General features: G+C 32.4%; 1 protein-coding gene and 1 pseudogene across 1 annotated transcript in view; both read left to right on the forward strand.

Moving 5' to 3' along the window:
• The window catches only part of SOS2 (SOS Ras/Rho guanine nucleotide exchange factor 2), a 56904-nt gene that overhangs the window by 995 nt on the left and 38229 nt on the right, over positions 1–17680 (forward strand). The window contains exons 2-7 of the mRNA XM_006920207.3: positions 1510–1641; positions 2491–2655; positions 7212–7415; positions 10051–10194; positions 12856–12966; positions 17290–17388. Coding sequence (XP_006920269.1) covers positions 1510–1641; positions 2491–2655; positions 7212–7415; positions 10051–10194; positions 12856–12966; positions 17290–17388 — 855 coding nt within the window. The remainder of the gene's footprint in view (positions 1–1509; positions 1642–2490; positions 2656–7211; positions 7416–10050; positions 10195–12855; positions 12967–17289; positions 17389–17680) is intronic.
• On the forward strand, positions 14565–14678 carry LOC112469710 (annotated as a pseudogene).

Raw genomic sequence — 17680 nt, forward strand, 5'->3', positions numbered from 1 at the left:
AGAAATGAAAATAAATGTTTACAAAAAGGCTTATACATAAATATCCAAACAGTTTTATTCATAATAGCCAAAAATTGAAACAACTCAAATTTTCATCAGCAAGAAGATGGGTAAACAAATTGTGGTAGATTCATAAAATGAAATACTACTCAGTAATAAAATAAAAGAACTATTGATATGTGCAGTAACATAGCTACAATGCACAGACATTATAGAGAGCAGGAAAAAACCAGACCCCAGAGGGTATATATTGTATGATACTAAAATTAATGGTGATAGAAATCAGAATGGTGAGTGGCTGGCTGCCTACCTATGATGGATGGAGACCGAGATAATAGAAATGCTCTATATTTTGATTAAGGTGATGGTTACACGTGAATGTTTTTCCAAACTCATTTAATTGTACATTTTAGATCTGTACATTTTACTGCAGATAAATATTACCTCAGTAAAGGACTAGTATAAATCTTAAGGGTTTTGACTCACTGATTACTATATATATGGTAATCAGTATGTGTGTGATATACCTCTAAAAGGTCATGAATGATGTAGTGCTAAAATATTTGTTTTGGCATGGTTATGTGGGAATATTTTTAGATTTTTAGAAATATCTGTCAGTATAGCTTTCAGAAATTACTTTTGCACTCTACTGTTTATATCACCTTTCTTTTGAAGATTGTTTCTATCATACAACTTCCAGTGTGAAAAAAATCTTAACTTGGAGTAATTGAGCTATTAAGATTTTCAGGGGCTCTGGAATTAAAGCATTTGTTTCTCTATTTTCTGCTGTAAGAATTGGACATTAAATAAATATAATAAAAACATTTTTTAATAGCTAAGTATGCTAAAAGCTGAGATTATAATTAAAAAAATAGGAAATTCTGCTGAATTGGGGTTTGATTCCATTATCATTACTTCTCATTATTGTTGCCAATCACTGGTTAAATTTAAGATAAGATGAACAGTAATAGTAACCTAAAAGGCTTGGATTTTTTTTTTTTTTTTTTTTTGCCAAGAGTTGTATTTCCTTAGGCCATTCTGAGCTCTACCACCCACTTGATCCTCTAAGGGATACATGATATCTTTTAAAAACTTTTCTATATTTGAAGCTCTAAGATTAGCAAAAGGGAAAGTGACTGCAAAATAATTGTTAATAATGAGTTAATCACCTCTGCTGGGTAAACAATTTAAACCCTGTTACCGATAGTTATTTCATGCTAGCTTTACTCTTTCCTATTATTTTTCTTTTTTCAGTTCCATTTTAATTATACTTACACTTAAAGCTTTCTGTTTAAAATTTCACCTTTTTTCTTTACCCATGGGAATTATGTAGAAAAATCTTGACAGTCCTGTTGATCTTTTTTTTTTTTTTTTTTTACTTATTACAGAAATCAAAACATTAGGTTACTGTTATTCACTAGCATTAAGAAGGTGATAAAGTTTAATTTCGTATGAATTTTCTATTTATGAGCACTTCTATTAACAATACTACTGCTATGATTTGAACAGGAACGAGTTCAAAAAACCTTTCCTCATCCAATTGATAAATGGGCTATTGCTGATGCACAGTCTGCCATAGAGAAACGAAAACGAAGAAATCCTCTCTTGCTGCCTGTGGACAAAATCCATCCTTCACTGAAGGTAATTAAAAAAAAATTGGGAAAGTTATTTATAACAAACAATACTTTATATTATATTGGTGCATATGTATAGTATTTGTATATAGCATGTTCTGTGTCACTGTATATGTGTACTTGCATGTGTATATACTTATGTATATATTTCTTAATATGAATACAAAATAAAACTAAATGTATTTTGATAAAATCAGATTGCCTTTCAAGTAGTAGTAAAAGTTAATGATACTAATGCATCTTTGTGGCATCTTTTGATGACTACTATCCTTTACTGATTTTCATCCTTTTCTTGATTAAGAAAAGACATAATGTCAAAAGTTACCATGAGAACAGAACTGTTTTTAAATTGATCTGTATTTATCACAGATTTTTTTTATATATTGGAAAGTAGACTAGGGAATATTATTTAGTCTATAGAAAATACTTGGTGTACGTGGATTCGAATACACCTTGGTAGCAATTTCAAGTTCTCCCGCCCCCCCACCATGCACACATCCTCTGAATTTGGGGATATTGGTTAAAGCAGGGTGTTTGAAGATAGCTAATAATTCTCAAATGGGTTTTGGATAATGTATCAATTTAAGGGGTTTTCATTGAGGTCCAGCCCAAGATTTCTATATTAGAATTAACTCTCTCTTCTTACCTGATACTAAAGGCAGTTTTTTTTAGATTAGATGTCTCTTTTTTTAAAAAAACCTTTGATACTGGGACTAACATCTCATTTTATATCCTGTAGTACCTGAGTTTAGACATTCAGTTTATTGAAAGTTTTTCATAAGTAAGAATGTTAAATGGAATTTTTAAGTGTTTAACTGGTACTTATATTTTTTAGAACTATTTTTTTTTTCCACAGGAAGTTTTAGGGTACAAAGTGGACTACCATGTGTCTTTATATATTGTGGCTGTACTAGAGTATATCTCAGCTGATATTTTGAAATTGGCTGGTAATTATGTTTTTAATATTCGACATTATGAAATATCTCAGCAGGACATTAAAGTGTCAATGTGTGCAGATAAGGTAAGTGTTAAAAGGTATTTAAACTTAACTTGAATAATAGTGACTGTATGTCACGTCTATCTCTCTCTTTTTAACACATGATTATATTAGTAATTTTTTTAATTCCAGGATTTGGAAGACAGAAAAATGTTGGCTTTACAGATTATAATATTTCTAGGGTTTTTTTCCCCCAGCATATGACAGGATGGAAATCTTTTTTTTCCATCAAGAATCTTTACGTACAGGAAAAAACATCCAAAGCCTCAAACCAGTTTAAGAAAAGTAGTCTGAATTTTATATTTTTAGAAAGAGAATATATCCAAAGTATTTAGATAGTTTTAAATGTAAGAAATAATTTTGAAAAATGTATTTGTTTTCATAGAATAGTGGGAAACAGGTAGAGAGAAAGTCTTTGCCATGCTAAAGTTATTTCCTTTTGATAATTTTTTGTTACACTTATCTTCCTTTGTGGCTATAGGTTACTGACAAAGAAATTGAGTCTTTATTTTTTCTCTTCTTTTCTTCCCTTTCTACTTTTCCTTTTTTTCCCCTTCTTTTTTAAATTAACATTTTTGAGTACCTGTTATGGGCCTGTCACTGTCCTGAGCATTGAAGATAGAACAGTGAACAAGTCAGCAATCCCAGTGTTAGAGGAATTTGTTTTAGTTGGAAGTAAAAATATTGTAAACAAATAATTGCAGCACAATGTAATTTAAAACTATTAAATAAGTCAGAGGTGTAGTGGAGAAAGTGGTCAGCTCTGGTGTAAGGGATATGAAGAACACTTCACAAAGAAGATGCCTAAACTAGACCTCTGAGGGCGAATGACCCCCGCCCAGGACATGGCACATGTCGGTGATTCTCTTCTTTGACTGCACATCAGAATTACCATAAGGCTTTTAAAGACTACTGATGCCTGTGTCTTACCCCACAGATTCTGATTTACTTAGCCTGGATTAGGCCTCCAACCAAGCCTCAGTATTTTCAAAGTTTTTTGAAAGCATCCCAGGTGATTCTGATGAGCAGATATAATTGTGAGCCACTGTGCTATGCTGTACTCTCAAAAATGGTTTTCACTTAAATTTCATAGTAGAAATTTCTTTTTATTTCTATTTTGACTTCAAAGATTATGATTACATGTTTTTTCCTACTTTGTTTTTCTCTGACTTTTAGTAAAATTGCCTATGCCCAGAACCACTTGAGAGTAAGTTGCCAACATAGTTTAGTATCCTACAAACAAAAACATTCTCTGTATAACCACAGTGTATATATTTTGACAGTCAAAATCCAGGAAATTTACGCTGATATACTATACCATCAAATCTCACCCCATTTAGGTTTTGACAGTTGTCCCAATGATGTCCTTTATAACAAAATGATTCAGTCCAGAATCGTGTATTGCATTTAGTTGTCATAACTCTTTCTTTCTTCAGTCTGAAACAGTTTTTCATTCTTCCCTTAACTTTTACAACCTTTATACTTTAAAGTATTACATCAATTATTGTTTAAAATACCCTTTACTTTAGTTTTTTCCTGATATTTTCTCTTGATTAGATTCAGATTATTGATCTGTGGCAGGAATATTATAGGCAAGATGCTTTGTTCTTCTCATCGCATTTTCTCACATAGCACACAATTTCAGTATGTTCCCATTAGTGGTGATGTTTACTTTGGTCACTTGATTAAGGGGTTGCCTGCCAGGCTTCCCTACTTCGAAATATTCTTTTTCCCTTTTTTAATTACAAATAAATATTTTGTGGAATATTTTAAGACTGTAAATATTTTGTTCCTCATCACAGTTTAAATTTATTCATTTGTTTATTTTAATATAGACTCGTAGATTTTAGTATTCATTGGGCTGTAATCAGTTACTTCATCATTTAGTTTGATACCCAAATTGTCCCAGAGTTGACCAGTGAGAGCTCCTTCAAGTTTGCATCTCTGTCCCTGTCATTCTTTGAACACTCTATTTCGACAAAAGATATACTAGGCTCAACTTGTTCTTTACCTGCTGCTCAAGCCTGGAATTAGTTGTTTTCTAAAAAATCCTGGATCCTTTTAGTGGAGAATAGTATTTAGAAACCAAGATCTAGGCGCTAGATGAACTTATTGTTATTTGAGTGTCACTGCTCTGGTGCCTTAGAGACTGGAATTAGAGTTAACAGAATTTCAGGGCTGATTTGATATAGAAGTTGGAGAAGTGGTAAGTCTAGTGGAATGACAAGTTTTCTAGTTATGATGGCCAAGTAGGTGATGTTATTAGTGATTTTGAGGTGGAGCATGCATGTATAGGTTTGGTCAGACAGGGAGATAAAACTAGCAAGCCTTTCATAACACTTATCTAGTGTCCAGAGAGCTTCTGAGGCTAGAGATAAACATTTAAGGAGTCATTATTATTTAGATAGTAATTGGAAATCATCTAAGATGAGTTCACTTAGGAGAAAGCATAGCAGATGTTTCAGACTGGTGGCTTGCTAGAATAGGGTCTGCAGGTTTGTTTCTTAAAACTTTGAATTATTTACCATCTATATTTACAGATGTTAAAATTTCACATAAAAATCTAGATCCCATACTCAGAATCAAAATCCTGACACAAAATAGCTGGCATTGAACAGTGCCCTTCTTCTTCAGGTGCACATACTTTCCAGTTTGCCACAATTCCCACTGCTTCTTAATATCACAATGTTATCTCCCTGACCCTTGTAGCCTTTAAATTCAGGACTTCTGATATTGTGTGACCAAAGTAGTACCCAAAATGGAACCCTGCAGTTGTGGTAGAGAAGGTAGGTGGTTGAGGAGGCCCCACTGACAGAACGATGTATCAGAAGCCAAGAGAAGAGAGTTTTAAGAAGAATGATCAGCTGTGTCAACAACTGCAGAAAACAAGAAGATTCTTAGGAAGGCATTAGTGAGTAGTTTGAATAGAGTAGTGGGCTTGAGGAGAGAATGGGAGTTAAGAAGTTAGAGAAAGGAAGTATAGACTACTTTAAAAATATGTCTGTTGGATTAGACAAAACTATTCTATGTCGTGCCTTTCATTCTTTTGCTGCATGTATGTTTAAAATCAGATTTCGTCAACTAATTCCCTGTGCAGCCCCAGTGGTCTCTTCAAAGATCTAAAGTGACTGAGAATTGGGGGTGATGATGTTTAATGGCAGGAAAGTGGGTTGTATGCAGTGGGCAGTGAGGAGGAGAGGGATTTCAGAGTATCACAGGAGATGAGGCTAGGGAAGTGGACTAGAGTTAGATTGTGAATGGCCTTTATCCCTGTGAAATTAGGATTTTATGCTAAAGGCAAGGAAATCTAGTACCATTTTTAAAAATGGTATGACACAGATTTGGTTTTAGGAACAAATTTTTGGAAATGGAGTTGGGAAGACCAATGGCAGGAAGACCAGTGGCAAGGAGGTCACATTGCAAGACTTGCGTATCATTATAAGAGATGGTGATTACTTAGTAATTGAAAGCATGAAGTAGAATGAAAAAAATGGATCACATTTAAAAAATATTTTTGAGTTAGATTCAGTGAGGTCAGGAGGGCAGGGTTCCTGTTTATTTTGTTCATTGCTGTATTTTACCAATATCTGGCACCAATTCTGGTGATCAGTAGATCAGAACAATTTCAGAATGAGTGAATAAATGAGTGATTATCTCATAGTGTGTTGTCAGAATTTCCTCTCATGCCTTTGTTTTACTTTTTGGAGCTTCCTTTTGGGGTTATACCTTTTTTTTTCTTTTTCTGAACTCTAAGAAAGTAGTGTTCAGTCAGTTTTGAAGATATAATTAAGTAGTCCCAGTTTTTCTTCATTATTTTTAATTCTAAAAAGTGTGGTCACCTTTTTCTTATTGTTTTTGATTTACAACTAGTTCTTGACCGTTGGTTGACTTAAGTCCATAGTAGCAGTCTTTACTATTTTTTGCAAGGGGAAATTGTTGCTGTAACAATTTAAACATCTATGGGATACTTGGTTTTAACAAATGAATTTAATAGCAGTTATCGATGTAGTAAATATACATCAGAGAAGTATCACACTTTTAATCCATAGTGTGCCTCTACTATAGTATCATTTTATTGTTTCTCCTTTGAACTCTACCCAAATGCATACAATGATCCTTACTGTAGGATAAAGAACTACAATTTTGAATGCCTACTATTTGCCAGGTATAGTAGTATGCATTTTATGTACATTACACTTCACTGAATTCTTTTATCTTTTATATATAAAGAATCTGACTTTTAAAAGAATAATCGTCTGTAATGAATGATAAGTAAATGGCTGAAAAATTTGGCTCGAATTGTTCTCAAAAGGTATGCTCTTTTTGGCTATTATATGTATATGTATGTGTATCTCACACACACACATATATAATAGTTATTCTATTAGGTTTATCTTATTTCCAGAAATATATATTTTCTCCCTTCAACTTTTTATATTTCTTTTACTTCGAATTTTTTTTTCATATTTATTTGCCTGTAATACATACAACTCTCATATTTTAATAAATTGCAAGTACTTTTGAGGTGGTTTTATAAAAGTAAGGAAAATAAATTGATGCATTATTGATTTATTTCTCAGGTTTTGATGGACATGTTTGATCAGGATGACATAGGTTTGGTTTCTCTTTGTGAAGATGAACCTACTTCTTCAGGTGAATTAAACTACTATGATCTTGTCAGAACTGAAATTGCAGAAGAAAGACAGTATTTACGGGAACTAAATATGATCATAAAAGTTTTTCGAGAAGCCTTTCTTTCTGACAAAAAGCTGTTTAAACCTTCTGTAAGTACCTTTTTTGGTTTGAAATTCTATCTACTGCAAAAGTCAAATAGCAGGTTAACACCATAAACAGTAACTTTATATGCAAAACAAAAATATTTTTTATGTAGGATTTGTGGGTTTTTAAAGTATGTGAATTGTAATACCAATGTAATAAGTATGTTGACGATGAAAATTAGACACAAAATGATAAATGGGGGGTTACACTGGAATGAAATCTTTTTCTGCTATGCAATATCTAAGATTTATAGTCATTCATTTGAAGATGATGAAAAAGATGTGTGGTCTGAAAAGACATGCTTTTTCTTGTCTTTTGCTGAGTACTTTAAGATAGTAGTTTATTAAAATTTTAACAGTGGAACTTTTTAGGAATAAAAGTTTGTGCAGAATGTCATATAAACAATGACAGAGCTGCTCTTTTAGAAGACTGGGTAGGAGTGGGGTGAATAGGATGAGGATCCAGGTAACTTTGGTCATCTTTTTCTTCTATAACTTCGAAAGTCAGCTCTAAAGAATCCAGCTAGACAAATACTCTTTAAAAAAAAGATTTTTACCTGTATACTAATAATGAAATATCAGGAAAAGAAATGAAGAAAATAATTCCATTTGCAATTTCAACAAAAAGGATAAAATACCTAGGAATAAACAACAAAGGAAGTGAAGACCATATACACTGAAAACTACAAGACATTAAGAGAAATTGAATACACAAAGAAATAGTCCATGTTCATAAATTGGAAGAATCAACATAATTAAAAAGGCCAAATTATCTAAAGCAATACACAGATTTAATGCATTCCTCATCAAAATCCCAATGGCATTTTTCAAAGAAATAGAACAAAAAAATCAAATTTGTATGGAAAATGGAAGACCCCAAATAGCCAAAGCAATCCTGAGAGTAAAAAAAAAAAGGAGGAAGGTATCACACTCCCTGAGTTGAAATTATACTATAAAGCTACAGTAACCAAAACAATATGGTAATGGCAGAAAAACACACACACAGATCAATGGAACAGAATTGAGAGCCCAGAAATAAACTCACACATATATGTGCAACTAATTTTCAACAAAAGGGCCAAAAACATATAATGAAGAAAGGAACGCCTTTTCAATAAATCATAGTGGGAAAATTGGAAAGCCACGTAAAAAAGAATGAAGCTATACTGCTGTTTGACACCATACACAAAAATTAACCCAACTTGGATTACTAAGACTTAAATATAAGACCTGAAACAAAAAAATACATAGAAGAAGACATAGGTACTAACCTTATGGACCTTGGTTTTAGAGAGGCTTTTGTGAACTTGACCAAGGGAAATAAAAGCAAAAATAAGTGAATGGGACTACATAAAACTAAAAAGCTTCTGCACAGCAAAAGAAACATAAAACAAAAAGGCAAATGATTGAGAGAGAGAAGATATTTACAAATGATGCCTCTTTGATAAGGAGATAATATCCAAAATATATACAAAATTCATACAACTCAACAACAAAAAAACAATCCAGTTAAAAAATGAGCAGAGGACCTCAAGAGACATTTTTCCCAGGAAATCATACAAATGAAATGGCCAACAGATATATGAAAAGACGTTCAACTTCACTAGCTATAAGGGAAATGCAAATCAAAACCACAATGAGATGCCACACCTCATACTTACTAGAATGACTGTTATTAATAAGACTAGAAATAACAAGTGTTGGAGAAGATGTGGAGAAAAAGAAACATTCATACACTGGTGGTGGGAATGTAAATTGGTACAGCCACTATGGAAAACAGTATAGAGATTACTCAGAAATTTAATAGAGCTACCATATGACACAGCAATCCCTCTTCTAGGTATGTACCTGAAAAATTCGAAACATTTTTTGGTAAACATATATGTACCCCTATGTTCATTGTAGCATTGGTCATGGTAGCAAGACATGGAAATGACCTAAGTGTCCTTCAGTAGATGCTTGAATAAAGAAGATGTGGTACATATATGTAATGAAATATTACTCAGCCATGAAAAGAATCTTACTCTTTACTACAACATGGATGGACCTAGAGGGTATTATGCTGAGTGAAATAAGTCAGACAGAGAAAGACAAATACTGTATGATTTCACTTATGTGTGGAATCTAAAAAACAATTGAAACAAACTCATAGATACAAAGAACAAATCGATGATCGCCAAATGGGAGGAGTGTTGGGGGTTGGGTGAAAAAGGTAAAAGAGATTAAGAAATACACATTGCCAGTTATAAAAATAGCCATGAGGATGTAAAATAAAGCATAAAGAATAGAGTCAATAATAATGTAATAACTGTAGTGTCAGATGGGCACTAGACTTACTGGTGTATGTACATCGTAAGGTGTATAAACATCTAATCACTATGTTGTACACATGAAACTAATGTATGTCAACTGTAATTAGAAGATAAAATCTAGAATCTATATTTTCCAATAAATTTACTGTGTATAATGCAAAAAGTTTTTTATTTCTCTTCCTTATTTGTGATCAACTTTTGCTATGTCTTGGAATATATTAGTATGTGATTCAGTGAAAATACACCCTTAACACTTATATTACTTATATTTAGTAACTTAAACAAAATTCTCAACCTTATGTCTTAATCTTTTTTTTTTCTTTTATCAGGACATTGAAAAGATTTTCAGTAATATTTCAGATATACATGAGTTGACTATAAAACTTTTAGGTTTGATTGAAGACACAGTTGAAATGACTGATGAAAGCAGTCCTCATCCTTTAGCTGGCAGCTGTTTTGAAGATTTGGCAGAAGTAAGTCTACAAAACTCCTTTATATTCTTATGTAAGTCTTAAATGATATATAAGAAATTTAGTAAGATACACTGAAAATTAGAAGACACTGCTGGCTACTGTAAAAGATACGTATAATTTAACCAATAGCAAACTATAATTACAATGTATTTATAATGACATTTTATAGTGTATTTATGATAATACTAATAGTGAAAGTTGATAGAATAGTAAGTTCTTAGGTTTTTTTTAATGGGAGTGCATTTAAGATGAAAAATTTTATTGACTGTAGCTGTTTAGCTTTTGTGGGTTTTAGTTTTAATTTCCAAAAATTGAAAAAGAAGTTTATATTTTAATATCATTTCCAAAGTAAAAATCATTTTGTTGTTTTGAGTGATTGTAAAAGTAGTATGGATCATTTAAAAGATATATACAAAAAGAGGCAAATATAAATAAAATGAAAATTAATCCATTTTGTAACACCCATAAATCATTTAAAATTATCTTTTTAAATTATTCTTACAGTTATTTTCTATACATACAAACAAACCTATTTTACTTTCAAAAATAGGATCTTAGTCTTTTATTACCTGCTTTTCAGTGAGTGTATCACAAACACTTCCCATGTTAATGAATATACTTCAATACAATTTTTAAAGTCCAAATAGTACCATGTTATTATGGAGGCATCATAACATATTATAACTATCTACTATCGTTAAGCATGTAGACTGTTTCCATTTCGGTCATTGTAAATAATAGTGCAATCATATTCATACTATGCCTTCATAGCCTAATAATCATTTTAGGATATATTCCTAGAAGAGGAATTATTACTAAAGACTAGGTATGTTTTTAGAACTTTGAAACATTTTGCCAAATTTGCTTTCAAATAAGTTCTAGTATATGCAGGCCTTACTTTTTTCTACACTTTCACTAATTTCAGGTATTATCCCATTAATTTTTGCCAGTCTGCTGGTTAAGAAAAAAACAAACCAGCATCTCATTGTTTTTTTACTTTTGCTGTTTTTTTAAACTAATGATGTTGAACATCTCGTCATACTCATTGACCATTTTTATTTCTTTTGGAAAACAGGGTTTTAAAAGTGCTTTCTGTAGATTTCATGTAAATTTCCTAATTTTATAATCTTGGCTTATATCTTTCTGAGAATATAGATCACTTTTATTACATCTGTTTTGTACACAATGAAACTGATAGTGTAGAAATACTCAGTTACTGATGCCTAACCAAAATATTCAGTTTTGCTTCTTTTTAGAAAGTTTTTATATAGTGATATCTTGGCATATTAATTTGTTGTTTGATTGTCTGCTATACTCTTAAAGATATCATGGTTCAAAAACAGTATATTTTCTAATTTTTATTTTTTATTATAAAATATATATAACGAAATTTGCCATTTTAATCGTTTTTATATGTACAATTCAGTAGCATTAATTAAATCCACAATATTATACAACCATTACCACTATCTATTTCTAAAACTTTTTCATCACCCCAAACAGAAACTCTACTCATAAAGCAACAACTTCCTATTTTTCCCTCCCATCAACCCTGGGTTACCTCTAATCTACTTTTGTCTCCACATATTTGCCGATTCTAGATATTTGATACAAATAGAATCATACAATAATTGTTCTTTTGTGTCTGCTTATTTTACTTAGCATAATGTTTTCAAGGTCTATCCATGTCATAGCATCTGTCAGAACTCCATCCCTTTCTATGGCTGAAAAATATTCCATTGTATTTAGATATCCCATTTTGTTTATCCAGTTATTTGTTGATAGACACTTGTATTTTTTTCTACCGTTTGGCTATTGTGAATAATAGCAGCGAACATTGGCATACAAGTACCTGAGCCCTTGTTTTCAGTTCTTTTGAGTATATACCTAGGAGTGGAATTGCTGGGTCATAACGGTAATTCTTTATTTAGCTTTTCGAAGAACTGCCAGTTTCCACAGGGGCTAGCTACACCGGTTCACATTTCCATGAGCAATGGACAAGGGTTCCAGTTCCTCTGCATCCTCACCAATACTTGTTATGTCTGAAAAACATACTGGGTCTTTAAAATACAAAAATGAAACAGACTTCTTAGTTCTAACTAAACATTAGGGATATTGATTATTATCAAATAATTGGAATTTAAATATAAACATTGGACAAAATATGGGCAGTTGCTGCTTTGTTATTTTGCTATACCTTGGTCTTTGCTTTCTTTTTCTTTTGAAAAGCAATGAGTGGAAAAATAGCTGTATCACTTTTTGTTTCCTTTGAAAGTATCCTAAGTGTAAACTTATTTTACTTTAGTTAAGCCTAACTGAAATTTCAAGTCCCAGCCTTCCTTTACTAATAAATATACTTTTCGTTTCTTGGGGATAAATTTACATAAGCATTTTAATAGTTTGATACTTGTTACCACAAAGTCAGTGACCTATTTTAAGACCGGTAACTTCTTGTCATCTATAGCTCACGGTCAATAGTTATATTTTAAAAATTTTGGCAGTTATAGCTATAGTTATTGTTTGTTTCTACAAAGTGAGAGCAGAAAGTTCTGAAACCTAGTTGAGAACTTGAATAAAAATTTGCTGTTAAGTAATCTGTGCCATATTGGTAGAAAAAATGTTCTTTGAAACCTAACACATTTTTCTTTCTTAAAAATACAGGAGCAAGCATTTGATCCTTATGAAACATTATCACAGGACATTCTTTCACCTAAATTCAATGAACATTTCAGTAAGTTGATGGCCAGACCTGCAGTGGCTCTTCACTTTCAGGTAAACTTAAATTATGTTATTTATTTATTTTTTTTAATAAAGCAAGTAAAAAATATTTCACCATCTTATTCTTCAAATATTTGTAATTCTAGAATCTTTTCATAAAGCAACTGAGGATCTATTTTACCAGTCCTTCAAAATCTGTTAATTCTAAGCCTATTTTAGATTGAAAAACTAATCTGTCCTTAGTATGGAAATCTTTTTTAGAATACCATCACAAATACTGATTGACCAGAAAAATTTGGCACATTCTAGATCTGGGAAATAGAAATGAATATGGAGAGCTATTTCAGGTTCTTATTCCCAACCAGATAGAAGTGAAATCAAAAAGAGTGGAGAATATGCTCATGTTTGTTCATACTGATTTCTCTATCAGGCCCATAATTTAAAGGAGATAAGTATGTTAATTAGAAGTATACAAGTTAATTGGTTCAGTTAGATAAAATGAGAATAAGTGGAGAGAGACAAATGAAATTTATATTTTTACTTTTTCAACACTAAATGAAGGTTACATTGGCATTGATGATCCTTCACTACTTGTTGCTACAGATGTTGAATTTAGACAGGCTCTTCTCTCTTAGCATATGATGATCCTTCACTACTTGTTGCTACAGAAGTTGAATTTAGACAGGCTCTTCTCTCTTAGCATATGAATATGGTCAAATCTTTATTGTCTTAAACAAATAAACCTTTCATTACTTCTCTTTTTTGTTTTTTTCTCTTTGTAGCCATTTGTCTTCATAGTACTTTTTACCATTCTTCATTACTGCTACCATCTGTGCCCTAATCAGGATGTAACACTAAAAACTGCCCTGACAATGAATTTATCAACCAAATCCAGTGGATATTTTGATTTCACTTTTATGTTTGTAGTATTTGTTAGTCTCCTGTCCTTTTGGCTCCCATGATACTTTCTTTAATTTTCATCTTCTCTGACTTTCTTCTTGTCAGTCTCCTTAACTGCAGGTATTATCCAACTTCTATTATTAGCCCTTGATTTTCTGTCCCTCTCATACTCTCCTTGAGTGACTTTATTCACACCCTTTGCTTTAGCTACTGCCTATATGCCAGTGACTTCCTATTTGTATTTTAAAACCATAACTCTTGAGCATCAGTCGTGCACTTTCATGTAACCAGCTGCCTTTTGAAATAATTCACTTAGCTGTCCCATGGGCACTTCAAATATAAATATTCAAAACTGAACTTACCATCTTTTCCATGCCTTCTTTATTGTGAATTCCGATTATTATCTTCTTCTACTCAAAAACTTGTCAACTTAGAATAAAAATTACACTTAATTCTCAAAATTTACTTCAATGAAGGAAAAGTTTTTAAGCTGAATCTTATATATAAATATAAACGATAAAATAAACATGTTAAATCATATAATCAGCCTATAAGATCTTTGCATATTTATTGAAGGTACTCACAACACTTCTTTAATTTATTTTATTATTAATTCTTACTGTGGGATTTGAATGTTTAGGGTCTAATTATTTAAGCTACTGTACCAGATAGTCAGTGAAATTCAGAGTTAGATGAAATCCCTTTTCAGACCAAACTCACTTGTACTGTATTAACTTTTAAAAGCTATAGAAGTCTATGGCCACCCTGAATGTGCCCGATCTCGTCTGATCTCGGAAGCTAAGCAGGGTCGGGCCTGGTTGGTACTTGGAAGGGAGACCACCTAGGAAGACCAGGTGCTGTAGGCATAAAAAATTTGTAAAAAAGGGCTTGTAAGCTGACAGGTCCTTGTAATCTGTGAGATCAACCAAAGGTTGCCTCACCTAAAATAAATAATAATAATAATAATAATAATAATAAATAAATAAAAGCTGTAGAAGTAATGCTTTATTTAAAAAATATTAAAACTTCTTTAGAAGTTGTTAAGCACACTTTAATAATAAGAGTTTTGGCCCAAATAATAGTTGTCAAGTCTGTTGAACAGATTATAATTGAACTTCAGTATACAATATGAGAATTATGGAAGTGTTTACCTATGATGATATATATTTTTTTTCCTTTTTTTTTTTTCAACACCCACAACACCTGGTCTTCCTAGGTGGTCTCCCATCCAAAGTACTAACTGGGTCCGACCCTGGTTAGCTTCCAAGATGAGACAATCAGGGTGGCTTGGCCATAGACCTATGAGGATATATTTTAAAAGCAGCATATCAGATTCTTTCTTCATATTATATGTTGCTGTTGTCTGTATTTATCTGATGAGGAATACTAGTTTAAATAAGTCAACCTTAATGACTTAAAATCAACACGAGTGACTTTTAAATCCCTGATAAATTTTAGAAAATCATTTATTCTACAGACTATTAGTTTTCGGACTAGGATATATGTAACCCTAGCTATTCACCAAGATCTTGCAGGTGAAATAAGGGCACAGATAACTTTTGGGAATCAGTTTCTATTTTTGCCAGACACCTTGTTTGTATTTTTGCATTATCTTTTCCAATTTCTTTTATACATTATCTATGGCCATATTAAATTTCTCATTATGCGTTGAATGTAAAACTTCCAGGGCACCAGTCAGGAGAAAAACAAATGTATTGCTCCTGAAATAGAGTTCTGAATGGGGTTCCTGGACCCAGTTTCAAGGGGAAGAGGTGGCTCTCCCCCAACCCCGACAAACAATTCTCAAACACCAGCAAGAATTCAACTCAATTCTGACACTGTCTACCTGGAAATAGTATCAAATTCCATAATTAAGAGTTTAATTCTACCATACTGTGCTTCCAAGCTACCACCTTCAACCTGACCCCCCCACCTCGTTCACTTGCCTGTGTAAGTGAACACACACACACACACACACACTTTTCAGACCTGCAAACCCAGGCTCTTACCTTATCTGACCAACTGGCTATTGATTGGAGGTTCTAACGACTCCCTCCTTAGAATGGCTCACAGAACTCAGAGAAACATTTTACTTGTTAGATTACCGGTTTATTATAAAAGGATATTAAAGGAGATGAATCAGCAGCCAGATGAAAAGATATATAGAGTGAAGTCCCTAACTGAAGAGCTTATGTCCATACGGAGCTTGGGGATCCAGCTTGGTGGCACATGGAAGCATTCTGGTTTCCTAATGTAGAAGCTCTCTGAAAATATCAATGAGCTGTCCTGGTTTTTATGGAGGCTTCATTATGTAGTCATGATTGACTAAGTCATTGGCCACTGGCAGCTGAACTCAGTCTCCAGCCCCTTTATCCTACCCAAAGGTCAAGCAGTGGGACTGATTATTCCAAACCTCTAAACACAGGGTTGGTTCTCCTGGCAACTAGCCCTTACCCTGTGTAAAGTTCAAAAGTCATCTCATAACTAAAGATAACTTTATAACTCGAAACTTAGGAAATTCCAAGGGTTTGGGGGAAGCTGTTGCTTATTTGGGGGAGCCAGGAACTGTGGGTGAAGACCAAATACCTTATAAATTTCAATGTGGCAAGTTCATTGAAAGCAAAGCAAAAGAGTTCTGAGAGAACTATTGATTGTTAACTCTTGGTAGTTGAAATGGTGTATCATATCTACCTATGTCTTGTAATAGCTATCTAACCAAGAATTTAGAAGTGAGATGGTTGTAACAAGGGTGAATGTTAACTTTTTTAAAAAGTACTTTATCATTCATTGGACACTGGAATAAAGGAGAGGGAGATTTGTAAAGTTAAAGTTCTCATACCTGGATGCGCTATGTTAGATTCTTCCAGATGCTTTCTGTACTTCAGACTGTGTGACATTAACATGTATTTGAATTTAAGACTGAAGTCAGACTTTTTGCAGAAATTAAGTCTGATCTGACTGTTTATTTTGACAGTAAAAGTTGGCTTTGTCAATTAAGTTTTATGACAGACATTTTTCATAAACGAGCAAAATCTGAAACTTATTTAATCATTGTTTGAAATATATTTAAATCATATCTATAATATACATGCAACATCCCCAAAAATATATCCTTTGTAACTACTTAAACTGAAAACATTTCAAGTGGTGACATAAAAATGTACGAGAAGGTACATAGCTTTTCAAAATTCCTTTAGCATATGTGGAACCCAAAACTTTTGAAGAAAAACTGAGAGGATTATTGTGAAAGTTATTTTAGCCATATAAGAGATGAAGAAATGTGTATATTTACCTAATGATTTAAAGGAGTAAAAGGAGAAAAAATTTGATTGATAGCACTTTGATTCTAATATAGAACATGTTTTCCATTATAGTTTTCATAAGTCTGTATCTTGTATTTTTAAAAGCTATTTCTGTTAGGCACTGCTGTTATATATCCTTGATATCAGAAATATATTTGATCTTCTTGCTTTGCAGTCCATTGCTGATGGTTTTAAAGAAGCAGTTCGTTATGTCCTTCCACGCCTTATGCTGGTGCCAGTGTATCACTGTTGGCACTATTTTGAATTATTGAAGGTAAGGTAGATGGTTACTTGGATTTATGAGGCTTAAAAGCTAATTTTTGATATGATCATGTTACTTTCTGTTCATAAAAATAAAGGACTTAAATGTCTACCTTCTTTCCATGGACTACGAAGAAAAGCCTATCTTTCTTATCTTCATATCATTTCTAGGTGGTATATAGAGACAGGAAAATGCATCTTTATCTGTCATTTCATAATATGCAATCTCAAAGTACTAACATTATAAAAAGGTTCACTTGTTAAAATTAATTTTTGGAGGCACACAGCAACAATGGTTTGACTCA

This window comes from Pteropus alecto, unplaced genomic scaffold, assembly GCF_000325575.1.
Source record: "Pteropus alecto unplaced genomic scaffold, ASM32557v1 scaffold86, whole genome shotgun sequence".
In the NCBI taxonomy this organism is placed as follows: Eukaryota; Metazoa; Chordata; class Mammalia; order Chiroptera; family Pteropodidae; genus Pteropus; species Pteropus alecto.